At 36.3% G+C, this 12,744-nt stretch overlaps 1 protein-coding gene across 1 annotated transcript in view; it reads right to left on the reverse strand.

Moving 5' to 3' along the window:
- LOC126595362 (26S proteasome regulatory subunit RPN13-like) overlaps window positions 1–3,163 on the reverse strand; it is a 9,136-nt gene extending 5,973 nt beyond the window's left edge. The window contains exons 1-4 of the mRNA XM_050261681.1: window positions 3,074–3,163; window positions 1,789–1,880; window positions 1,639–1,699; window positions 1,317–1,396 (exon numbers count right to left, since the gene is read on the reverse strand). Coding sequence (XP_050117638.1) covers window positions 1,317–1,396; window positions 1,639–1,699; window positions 1,789–1,880; window positions 3,074–3,079 — 239 coding nt within the window. The 5' untranslated portion in view covers window positions 3,080–3,163. The remainder of the gene's footprint in view (window positions 1–1,316; window positions 1,397–1,638; window positions 1,700–1,788; window positions 1,881–3,073) is intronic.
- Window positions 3,164–12,744: the final 9,581 nt, after the last annotated feature.

The raw sequence follows: 12,744 nt of genomic DNA on the forward strand, positions 1-12,744 counted from the left end.
CAGCTTGTTTGTCAAAGCCAATGAAGGAAAGCTAGCTATCATGCTAGTGTATGTGGATGACTTAATCATAACCGGTGGTGATGAGGCAAAAATTCTTCGGACGAAGGAGAATTTATCAGTCCGTTTCCAGATGAAGGAACTTGGTCAACTCAAGCACTTCCTTGGTCTAGAGGTTGCTCGCACACAAGAAAGAATATTTCTCTGTCAACAGAAGTATGCCAAAGATTTGTTGAAGAGGATCGGAATGCTCGAATGCAAGCTGATTTCGACGCCGATGGAGCCAAATGCCAAAATGTGTGCACATGAAGGAAAAGATTTGGAAGATGCAACAATGTATCGACAATTGGTAGGTAGTCTGCTCTACTTGACTTTGACTCGACCTGACATTTCTTATGCAGTTGGTGTGATGAGTCGGTACATGCAAAATCCAAAGAAGCCTCACTTGGAAGCAGTTTGACGAATATTGAAATATGTGAAGAGTACAATTGACTATGGTCTTTTGTACAAGAAAGGTGAAGACTGCAAGTTAGTTGGTTATTGTGATGCAGACTTTGTAGGAGATCATGATACCAGAAGATTGACCACTGGGTACGTCTTCAAAATTGGTTCTGGAGTAGTTTCGTGGTGCAGCAAGAGACAACCAACGGTGTCTTTGTCAACCACAGAAGCATAGTATAAAGTAGCAGCAATGGCAGCTCAAGAGAATGCATGGCTGGTACAGTTGATGGATGATCTACATCAACTAGTAGACTATCCAATACCATTGTACTGTGATAACCAATCGGCAATTTGCTTGGCGGAAAATCTAGTCTTTCATGCAAGAACTAAACATGTGGAGGTACACTATCATTTCATTAGAGAGAAGGTCTTGTAAGAAGAGATTGAGATGAGACAAATCAATACAGATGAACAAGTTGCGGACTTGTTCACTAAAGGTTTGAGTACTGGCAAGTTTGAAAAATTTCGTCGTCAACTCAACATGGAGGAAAGAATGAGATGGTGTTGAGGGGGAGTGTTGAAGATCAACACCAGCCCAATTGGTGTTTGTGTTGAAGTGTAATCTTGCCTTGGCCCAAGATGGATCCAGCCTATGGACAAAGAAAGATCCATACACATGCTAGAGAATTCTAGCTAAGTTCAAGTTGGTGGAAGAGTCTAGAAGAATGGTGAGGTTTCCACCAACATGCAAGATTAGTAGTTAGTAGAATTATCTAGATATCTCTAGCATGATGATTACATGCTTCTGCAAGGTTCCATCCATGACTAAAATGAGAAGGCATCCACAACATCCATAAGAAGTTAGAATTTAAGAAAACATTTCCAGCAAATAAATGAATGGACTTGGTTCTGTCAACCATTTTTCAAAAACTGCCTCGTCAGGAAATATAATCTGATCCTGTGGTACTATCATACGAAAAGTAAAGACAAATATAAAGTGGGAGAGTAAACACAAAAAATGGAATAGTGAAACTGTGAAGTGAACAAGGATTACAACAAAATAGGGGAGAATTGAGAAAGTATGGAAGAACAAAAAGAAATAGCAACAATAAAAATAACAACAAGAAGCATAACTACACTAATAAAGAACTTAAAAGAAGACTAGAAACTGTCGCAAAAATGAAAAAGAAACCAGGATACATCTTCCACAACATTTAGACTACGATCAAGCCACTGAAAATGCACCAATCCCTCATCACCCTGATACAGAAAGAAGAGAAATTTACTTAAAGGCTGTGCCAGAAATGAGTTCAGGTAAATATTAGATAGAACGTCAACTAAAACCATATCCTTGCTATGCGAACAAGTCCTTTACAAGTATTAGGAGCAACCTTTTTCCCCTCAGAAACCATTTTACCAGCACGAAACTCTAGAAAAATTTCCTGCAATAGAGGTTAGTTTGACAAAGAAAGTCCATCATGCTCAAGAAAACAATAGACGAACTAGAGCATGTGTACGCTCACACACTAACGCAAGTATTATATATGCACAGAATTCTGCACATACTTTCACAATTAAAGGTTTGAACAATCAACATTCAATGCCAACAACGGCATAACAGCAAACCAGATGTGGAAAAATATGTGAAATAAAACAAATGTAGCGTAAACATGTAATTTAAATATAAAACAAATGTAGCATAATCATGTAATTTAAATTATCTTACTTGCAGAATTATGCTATTTAGGGCTTAGCAACCTGTGCATACTCGTGTGGATTTGTATATTTGATCCCTAAACCCAAAAAATTCAATGCAAGAAACAAATTTATCACCAGCAGAGATCTCCCTTTTCCCCTCATTTACTTATGTTAATGGCATACAACAAAAGGGAATATAGAAAGTAAGAGATAATGTATGAAAGAGAAACCAGTACCATAATTCTACAAAGAAAATGAATACTAATCTTCTAAGCAGAACATACAAAGAAGAAAAGCCAACTTGTTAAGGGCACCAATATATTAACAGAATAGGTCAGAACTCCAAAATCTATTTTACCTCATTAGAAAATACTAAACTTCTAAGCAGAACATACTAAACTTTTAGTCAGTGGATACATCCGTAACAAAATTGCTCATCCTTATCTGTTTTACCTCATTAGAAAATAGAAACGCAACTCATACATCTCCTTCCATATCAGCTAGAAAACCGATCAATGATAATAGCTTCAGTCCCAACCTGGCCTTACCACTTACAAGTCTTTCACCTATCTTTCTGTAGTCCAAACTATCAGCACCAACATATATGTACCCCCCCCCCCAAAAAAAAAAAAAAGCTCACACCCTTAAACAAAAGCTCAGGTCGTGAAATCCCCATTTACTAGAATATACTTTAACCTAATCTTCCATGTTTATATTATCTAGTCAATGAATTAGACTTTGTCACTTCTTCACCAACCAGGCAATTTCAATCTCTTTTTCTATTCTACGAAAACGGGTCAAAATTGATTTCCATGTTCTTCTACCCAAGCATATTAGCATCAAACTATAATCCCCAATTCATATTCACATATTGAACAAACAAAACATTATCTACACATAAAATATACATACATACATGAACACACATATATATTACCCGCATTTGTGGGACAGCCGCGGTTGAAGACCCCCTTGTTCAATCAAGGGCACAAAACTGCAGGAAAAAAGAAAAGAAATTTGATTAAATAAGAGAAATCCAATGCCATATGAACAGACTCAAAACCCTAGAAAATAAATACAATAGCAAAACAAACAAACAAACCAACACTAAAGTTAGATAAATAATATTGAATTATAAGTATAACCTTAAAGACTCTTGGTCCCTAGGGTGAGCTGAGGAAGACAAAATTTACCAACTGCTAGGGAGTTTGAGGTTTGAGTACGAGGATCCAAGGAGTCACATCTTGATGACTCAAGAATTGCCCACCTTCAACAATGTATGTGCCACTATTCAACGAGAAGAAGCGAGGAAGAAGGTGATGAATGTTGAACACAACTCGAGATTGACTGAGACTCGTGCATATGGTTTAAGTTACAAGAACTTAGAGGTCAAAGTGTACAAGGGTAGAAATACACACCTAAAATGCAAACATTGCAATGGTGTTGGGCATGTGGAAGAAAAGTGTTGGGAACTTTATCCTGAACTCAAGCCTAAGTTTAGCAAAGATGGAAAAATGATACCAAGGTCCTCTCAGCAACCCCACTACGAGGCACAACTTGCTAATGCTCATCCTCCTACCACTCCACAAGGATCTATGGAGTTCATTGCAAATCCATTGTCACTTATCAATGAATTTGCAGCTTATCTACAAAGTAAGGGACACGGAGGAGCGTCACATGGTCAAAGCAATGAAGAGGGCAATCACACAACTATGTTGGGATAGTTTGCTAGCTTCCTCGCTGTAAATGAGAGAGTACCACTGGATGAAGCACCAAGTATACTCAAAGCTTTCACTACTGCCCTATTAACTAGTGTTGAAAAAGATTGTTTGATAATTGATTCAGGCACCACTAATCACATGACAAACAAAGTCACAAACTTGCATAACTTTAAACCTTTTTCAAGTCCTTCACATGTGTTTGTTGCAAATGGAAAGAATGTCTTGGTTTTAGGTAAAGGGGAAATCAACTTACTCTCACATAGAAAGCCTTATATTGCCTTATATGTACCAACCTTTACTTTTCAACTTTTGTCAATTGAAAGATCATAAACACCCTAAACTGTTGTGCAATTTTTTTCACCAAATAATGTGATGTTTCAGGATGTTCTCACCATGAAGATGATTGGTGAATGGGTCTTCATAAATGAACTTTACTACCTGTGTAAGAATCCGTGTTTTACTCAGGCTCTTTAAGCTCAATCGAAGTCCATAGATGAAAACCAACTTTGGCATAAGAGATTAGCTCACCCCTTTGAGGTCATCTTGTCAAAACTGTTCCAAAACTTTTGTAAATCACAGCTTACATGTGCTACTTGTCATTTTTCAAAATTTGCTAGACTGCCTTTTGGCAATTCAGTGTCTAGGACAAGTAAACCTTATGAAATGGTGCACACCGATGTATGGGGACCAACAACTGAATCAATGGAAGGATTTAAGTACTTTATCTTATTTGTTGATGACTTCTCTCGAGCGAGTTTTTTTATATCTTATGAAATCAAAGAGTGAAGTTCCAACCATTTTCAAGGATTTTCATATGCATGTTAAAACACAATTTCAATCAAATATTAAGGTTTTAAGATCAGATAACAACATTGAATTTTTATCCAATAACATGCTTCAATACATAAGTTCTCAGGATATCATCCATCAAACTAGCTGTGTAGGGACTCCCCAACAAAATGGAGTAGCCGAAAGGAAAAATAGAGATCTCTTGGAAAAGACTCGTGCTCTCATGATACATGATAGGAATTTTACTACTCATGTGAACGGGCTAAAAACTTCTATTATACTTGCAAGAATCACAAGGTTGTTGTAGTATAAACGGATCTCGCAAGGTCGTTCTCCACAGGGATTATTAAATAATTCGAAACAAACCAAATTCCAATTAATTATTGTAAAGTAGAAATTGAGATGATTGATTTTATAACCTACTTAAATTAAAAACGAATTTAATTAATAAAAATAAGACAATCTGCAATATTAAAACTAGATGGAAAAAGAAAACAGTTTTTGGGAGAAATCAAATTAAGAAAGCACTAGGGTTCCACTATCACCTAGCAATCCTATGAACTTTTACCAATTACTTATCATCTACACATGCCACTTTGAAGGTTAGATTTTCCTAATTCATATTCTACTTGGAACCTCCAACATCGAACGTATATCTAACTTGCAACCCGTTCGGACGTTCAGATCAAATCTGAACATGAAAGACTCATTATGCTTTATGAAAACCCTTTGAAAAACCATGCAATCCTTAAGACGTGATGTTCATCCTAAGTGAAATTACAATTATTAATCACAAGAAGCCAGCGTCAATTTCAGGGAACCTTCCGACCAAAATTGCATCAAATTACTTTTCTAAAGATCCTAATGGTGATCAAGCATTAAGACAATTAGATAGTTTTTATCTCGGTGATTAACAATTCAAAGTATGCATGCAATCAATCATAAGAAATTAAATAAAAATCACATATTCATGCTAAGGCTCAAGGCTTCGCCCTAGCAAAAGGAATTAGTTACACATTTTCATAATTGAAATCATAGAAAATGCTATTAAGAAAAGGATTGAAAACACCTTCAAGTAGAAAATCTCCAAAACCCTAGCAATTCTCTCTGTCTCCAAAGTTGCATAAAAGGAAGCGTCCAGAAAAATTGTAGATGGCCAAGCAATAAATCTACTAAGCCCCCCCCCCCCCACACAAACCCTAAAAATAGGTCCTTTATTCCCACTTGGAAACTAAAAATACTAATCAAATAAAATAGGAAACATAACCCTAAATTAAATGGTAAAATTCACCTAAAATCTGAACAGCCATGTTTTGGACTCATAAGCTGCTCCAAAACTGGCCCAATATAACTGGATTTAATGTTTGGAATATTTTGAACACTTCTCCAGAAGGCCACGAACCCATCCGAGGTCATCTTAGGCTCCAAAAAATGCAATTTAAGCCCAGAAACGCCATTTTTCAGCACCGCGTATCGCTCATTTATTTAATCGCCAAATTTTGATAGGATCAAGCTAAGTGACTCACGAACGTCCTCTAACTGGAATTACTCCAACATTCGTCAATTTGGTCATGTTTTGCTCCAGAGGAAGTCGAAAGTCCTATATTGAAAATATAATTCAAAGTATCAAAATTCTTCCAAAATATTAACCAAAATATACTAAGATTAGGGTAAAATATATAATATAAAATCTACTCATCAATACACATGAATGTCCCTAAAAGATTTTGGTCGTTTACCATCTTCACTGCCACTTACCTCATCAATCGACTTCCAAGTCGTGTGTTAGGGTTTAAATCTCCATATGAAGTACTCAAAGGTAGGCAAATTGATTTGACACACCTCAAGGTATTTGGTTGCATTTGCTTTGTTCACATCCAAACTTTGAATCGTGACAAACTAGATGCCAGGGCAACCATGTGTGTGGCTTTGGGTTACTCTTCCATCCAAAAGTGATACAAGTGCTTCAATCCAGTCACTAAGAAGTGCCTAGCATCAAGAGATGTGAAGTTTGAAGAAGACTGTCCTTATTTCACTCACACAAGTCAGGGGAAGGAACTAGTTGACATGTTTCCACTTCCTCAAAACTTCAATCATCCAGTGTTGGAAGAGAAACCAGCCACTATGATTCCAGAGCACGAAGAAGTACAAACTAACTCAATCACTTCCAAGGATCAAACTGGCAGTGAGAGAGACATGGATTCCTACTCAGATCATTCCCAATCTTCTACGAAGCCTCAAGGGGTTAAGAGAAATCCTTCTCGAACCAGAAAACCTCAAGCTAGGTTGCAGGACAATGTGATGTACGCCTCATGACATCCTATCATTGAAAGTATCAGTCTTTGTGGGCTTTCTACAACTCATGCTGGCTTTCTCTGTGAAATTGATAAGCATTGTGAGCCAAGAAAATTTCAAGAAGCATCTCTACTCCCACAATGGAACCAAACCATGGCAGAAAAGCTTCGTGAACTAGAAGAGAATCACACCTAGAGCTTGGTCCAACTACCTCAAGGGAAAAAGGTTGTTGGAAGCCGTTGGATTTACAAGACAAAGTTCAAAGCTGATGGTTCAATTGAGAGACACAAGGCTAGGCTTGTTGCTCGAGGTTTCACTCAAACCTTTAGAGTAGATTATAAGGAAAGGTTTGCACTAGTGGCCAAGATGAACTTAGTAAGGGTTTTACTCTTAGTAGCAATCAATTGTGGATGGTCCTTTTACCAAATGTATGTGAAGAATGCTTTCCTTCACGGAGAGTTACAAGAAGAAATGTATATGCAGCCTTTCCTGGGGTATAATCGTATTGAATACAATATGGTTTGTAAATTGCACAAGGCAATATGTGGATGGAAACAATCCTTATGAGCTTGGTATGCCAAGCTCAGTTATGTACTGGAGAAGGTTGGTTTCATGTGAAGTAATGTTGATTCTTCATTATTTGTAAGAATCGGAACCAGTGAGAAGTTGGTGGTTCTTATCTATGTTGATGATCTTATCATCATTGGAGATAATGCTGTTGAGATTGAAGCATTGAAACTTTCCCTACATCAAACCTTTGCTATCAAAAATTTGGGAAGGTTAAAATATTTTTTGGGCATCAAAATGGCAACATCATCAAAGGGACTGTTTCTACATCAACGAAAATATGTATTTGACCTACTTTAGGAAGCCAAAATGCTAGACTGCAAACTTGCTATCACCCCCATTGATTGTAAATTGAAGCTCAACATCGATGGAGAAGCCATGCATGATGTGAACTACTATCAACGTTTGGTAGGGAAGCTAATATACCCCACCATCATGCGTCCAGATATCACATATGCAGTGAGCTTGACTAGTCAATTTATGCACTCTCTCACTGTGGATCTCCTTAGCATTGTCAAGAGAATATTGCGCTACCTCAAGGGTTCCATAGGGCGAGGAATTATCATGAACATCAATTAGTCTACTGCCATTAGATGCAGATTGGGCATGAAATGCAATTGATAGGAAATCTACCATAGGTTATTGTACATTTGTTGGTGGAAATCTCGTTACATGGAAGAGCAAGAAGCAACAGGTCATTGCTCGATCCAATGCAGAGGCAGAATATAGAGCCATGACAACCACTGCCTGTGAACTAGTTTGGCTTAAAGGGCTTCTTTCAAACTTAGGGTTCCCTAGTTCTACTCCTATGTCCCTTATGTGCGATAATTAGGCAGCCATGCACATTGTTGCCAACCCTGTGTTCCATGAAAAAACAAAACATATTGAAGTGGACTGCCATTTCATCCATGCTCAAGTCCAAACTCAAGTTATCTGGACCATATTCACTCGAAGCCACAATCAACTAGCAGATCTCTTTACCAAGGCAATGTCATCCGTTCAATTTCATTGTTTTTTGGGCAAGCTTGGCTCAATTAACCTCATCGATCCAGCTTGAGAGGGAGTGTTGAAGTATAAGTATAACCATGGAAGAAAATATCCAAAATATCGCCGATATTTTCGTTTTTTTTTGTTAACGATATTTTAATGAGTATCCAATTAGTTTTCGTCAAAATATCGCGATATTATCGATAATATCGCAATATTAACTATAATATCGCCTAATATCGCGATATTTTGTTCAAAAATTCCTGAAAATTTTGAAAAATCACAATTTTGAACACAGAGGGGTTCGAACCCCTCCCACATTAACTCCTTAGCGCCTTAACCACCATACCACTTATGTTGTTGTGATAATATGCTACAATATTTATATATATGCTTTTGTTTTGAATTCTTTTTACAAGAAACAAATTTGCACATTTTCCAAATTTTTTGTGGTATTATATTTTAAATTGTGTCAATTAATTACTTAGTCAATGGCATGTGGTTTTTAATTTTTCTATTTTTTATTTGGTCACTTACATGGTAGGGCTGGAAAAAATTCCGAAAAATCCCAAACCAAACCGAAAAAGTCCCAAACCCAAACCGAAAAATCCCAAACCAAAACCATCCTGAAGTTCGAGAATCCCATCCCGAAAAATACCAAAATTTTCGATATGGGATTGGTTTCCAAATCCCATTTGTTTGGTAATCCCGAAAAATACCGAAGTATTCGGTTTCTTATTGACTTTTGGGTTTTGGTTCTTGAAAACATTGCCATGGTTGCTAACTACTCTTCAAAATACACTCACTCTACACATAGAGATGATGAAGATAGTGAAAATTTTGAACCTCATAGGAACTCTATGTGGTACTAAGTCACTCATGTATCTTACCATGCAATGTATAAAGTGTAAAATATTGTACTAATTCATTATATATAAATGATTATGGTGTGTTTAGACTTCTTTCATTAATTTCTACATATTTTCTACACTCACAATGTTTGTCAGCTCGCTATATAATCAACTTAATAATGTTAAATCCATCATGCAATGCATTTCCTTCCAATTTTTTGTGATAAACTAATAGATAATTGACTAAATAAACATCCTGCAAAGTTTCAATAAAAATTTCCAAATTTTTCTTACAATTTCCGTGGTTTCCATGTAATTTTTATCGATATCGATATTATCCCGATATTTCCATCGATATTTCCGTGTTTTCGGACTACCGATATTTCCGATATTACCGATATTTTCTTCCTTGAGTATAACCTTAAAGACTCTCGGTCCCTAGAGTTAGCTATCAAGGCCATCATTATATCTTAAACTAGTAAAACAACCATTTTCCCTTGATTTAAGGGAGTTGACTGATTAGTGGCTTAACCTAGTGTTTGGTGTAATTCCTTGATTTAAGGATTAGATTAGGCCTAGGTTTATCTAGTCACTAAGGTTTCCTTTGGTTGCTTGCAGCCAACGCTCATTCCGCTCTCTTCCCTTTTATATACTTGGTCTCTTGTACATTGATACTCATGAAATACATTACAATTTTAACTAGAAAATCAACATTAATATAACCAGCTTGATAATTATAAATACCTATACGTATAATTAATATATTGATTTTTTTTTTGGCGACGAGCTTTGAGAGATTTTGCTTAAGAGAAAGAAAGGGAGTTTTATTTTAGGATTATTCTTGATTGTTGTCAGTTGCTCAAGGTAGAGGATGAGTTGAGGTTTTTTCTCAACTCGGGCATCACTTTCGAAGATATTTATGAAAGTGACATTTGTTCTCAATGCTGGCGTTATTTTTGCTTCCTGATGATAGTTAACTAGATTTAGACACGAGTCATTTACCGGGTGAAGAAGTGCAAACATGAGTTTTTCAATGTGTCTGAAACATAGACATATATGTTATATGACATTATACAATTGAAGAGACACTTGAAAAAAAAAAAAAAATTTCCCTCCACTTGTATAATAAATATTATGTTTGTGTTTGCCAGTAATGTTTTGTAATATAAGTCTTAAATGGTAGCCGTGGTGCTAGGATATGGGTGGTTGCAATATCCAGGTGGGGAGAGGGCAATAGTGGTGGAAGTAGTTGTGGTGTATATGGTTATGATCGCAAGGACCGGTGATAGTAGTGGTGGTGGTAATAGTAGTTGTAAAACTTCATCTTGATATTTATTGTTCATTTATCGTATGTTGAATTTTTTGAGGTGTTTTGACTTTTGTTTTACTTAGATATTTTAGTTTTTTTTTTAAGAATAAAGTTAAAAGGTGATTCCATGATTTCAAATTTCATTTTGGTTTTTGGTTCTGACTTTTAACTAGGTAGATGGAGCTCGAGTCTGCGGGCGCATGAGTGCAAACAACACCCATTTAAGATTTAGAATGAAGAAGTTAGAGACATTTTAGATAGAGGGTTAGTTTGGTCAGTTTGAATAAAGTTAAAATCAGAAAATATCTCTTAAGATCCAGATTAGATGTGTTTGGGTCGCCCAGCTTAGATTGCAACATGACTGACTTAACTCCTTTAAAATGCCATTTTTCGAAGGCCATAATCGTCGCCACCACCAAAGACCAATAGGCGTTGACCTTAATATCAAAATATTGGAGTTATGCCCTCAAAGTCAATTTTGTAATATTGGATATTGTGCGATAACTCTATTTTATTTAATTAATAAAAGATAACAAGTTTTATTCATTCATGAGTTTGGTTTTGTATTATAGAGATAATATATTATGAATGAGTCTACAGAACTTAAGGTATGAAAATAATGTCCTAAACGAGGTCAAGGCAGGGAGACTTGTACTCTATGATTACTTAGCCCTTTAAAAAATTCCTAACCATTTGAAAAGTCAACTAGACATTGACTATCCAAAAAGTTGGTGTATATCGCATTAAGATTAACGTGGTCACGTGCTATGCGTATTGGACACGTGGTGGATCTACATGTGCATGTCTGTTAGACAAGTTCATTAAACATTGACCGCCCATGAAGCTTGAACGTATGGATGCTTAGCACATGTCAAAAGTTTCGGAGCTTGAAGTTGTAGTATGCAAATAATGTCACCTCAAAGCCTCACTGCTTCGCAGGCTTTACAGTGTGATGATTGGTTCATGTGTATTAGGATGGAGATACATGAGTGCAAAATAAGGACTCTATCATCTTCTAGTAATTGTTTAATAAAAGGAGATATCGATGGAAACCACTTGAAGATCCATCTCAAAAATCTCAAGCTAATGTAACTATTGATCAAGCTACGTTTGTAAGAACTGCTTCAACATGAGATGCATCATGGTGACCATAGATATCTACATGTGATATGACATTATTTCATTTATATCACATAAATCTTAATTAAGATATGAATAATAGCATAATCAAATTGCATTATTGTTAATGCAGGGTCCTTTTAGACCCATTAAAATAATTATAATTGTTGTTGGACCTAATGACATAGGCCTGAAGAGACCCACTAAAGGATGAGAAAGATCAAGACATTTGGCCTACAAGCCAGCCCAAGGAACTAAGTAGACAGAGCGTTACTGCCGCACGACCACTTTGGGCTTAGATTGTTTGTTGACAGTAAAGGATGAACGCAGAACTTAAAGTCCTTTCTGACCATTCAAAACAATTGGCAAACCTGACAACTTTATGACATAGAGCTCCAAGGGCAGGTTTGGCCAGATATCAACACCAAGCCACATGTTGGTCATCGATGAGAACATAAGTCTATGGAAGGACGTAAATGTTGTTAGCCTAAAGCTCAACAAAAATGGGTTTTAACCACTCTTGGATGAGAGCTGTGCTTGATACCTGACTACCCAAAAAACCAAGCAAATAACCATGTGTAAATTTCAATGCCTCTCCACGTGTCAAATGAGCAATGGAGAAGTAGCTTCCTTGTGAGACCCCAAAAAATTATTATAAAAAAAAAGAAATATTTGGAAAGTATGTTCAGCCTATTTATTAAAAAGGTATTCATGAGAAATAGTTGACATTATTACGAGTTCTAAGCATCTTTATTATTACATTTTGGAACCAACAGGATCCTCTACGGATCATTTTGGTAAGAATTCTAGGAATTTGTAAATCGTGCGGTTAATTTTTATCAGGTATTGTTTGTATTTAATTTTAAATAAAAATATTTAAAATAATTTATGACTGCACGATGTACGATTAATATATATGGTTTACGGATCCCCAAGATTCTCACAAAGAAGATTCGACATGCTCTGGATT

The sequence above is a fragment of the Malus sylvestris genome, chromosome 13 (genome assembly GCF_916048215.2).
Source record: "Malus sylvestris chromosome 13, drMalSylv7.2, whole genome shotgun sequence".
NCBI classification, from domain to species: domain Eukaryota; kingdom Viridiplantae; phylum Streptophyta; class Magnoliopsida; order Rosales; family Rosaceae; genus Malus; species Malus sylvestris.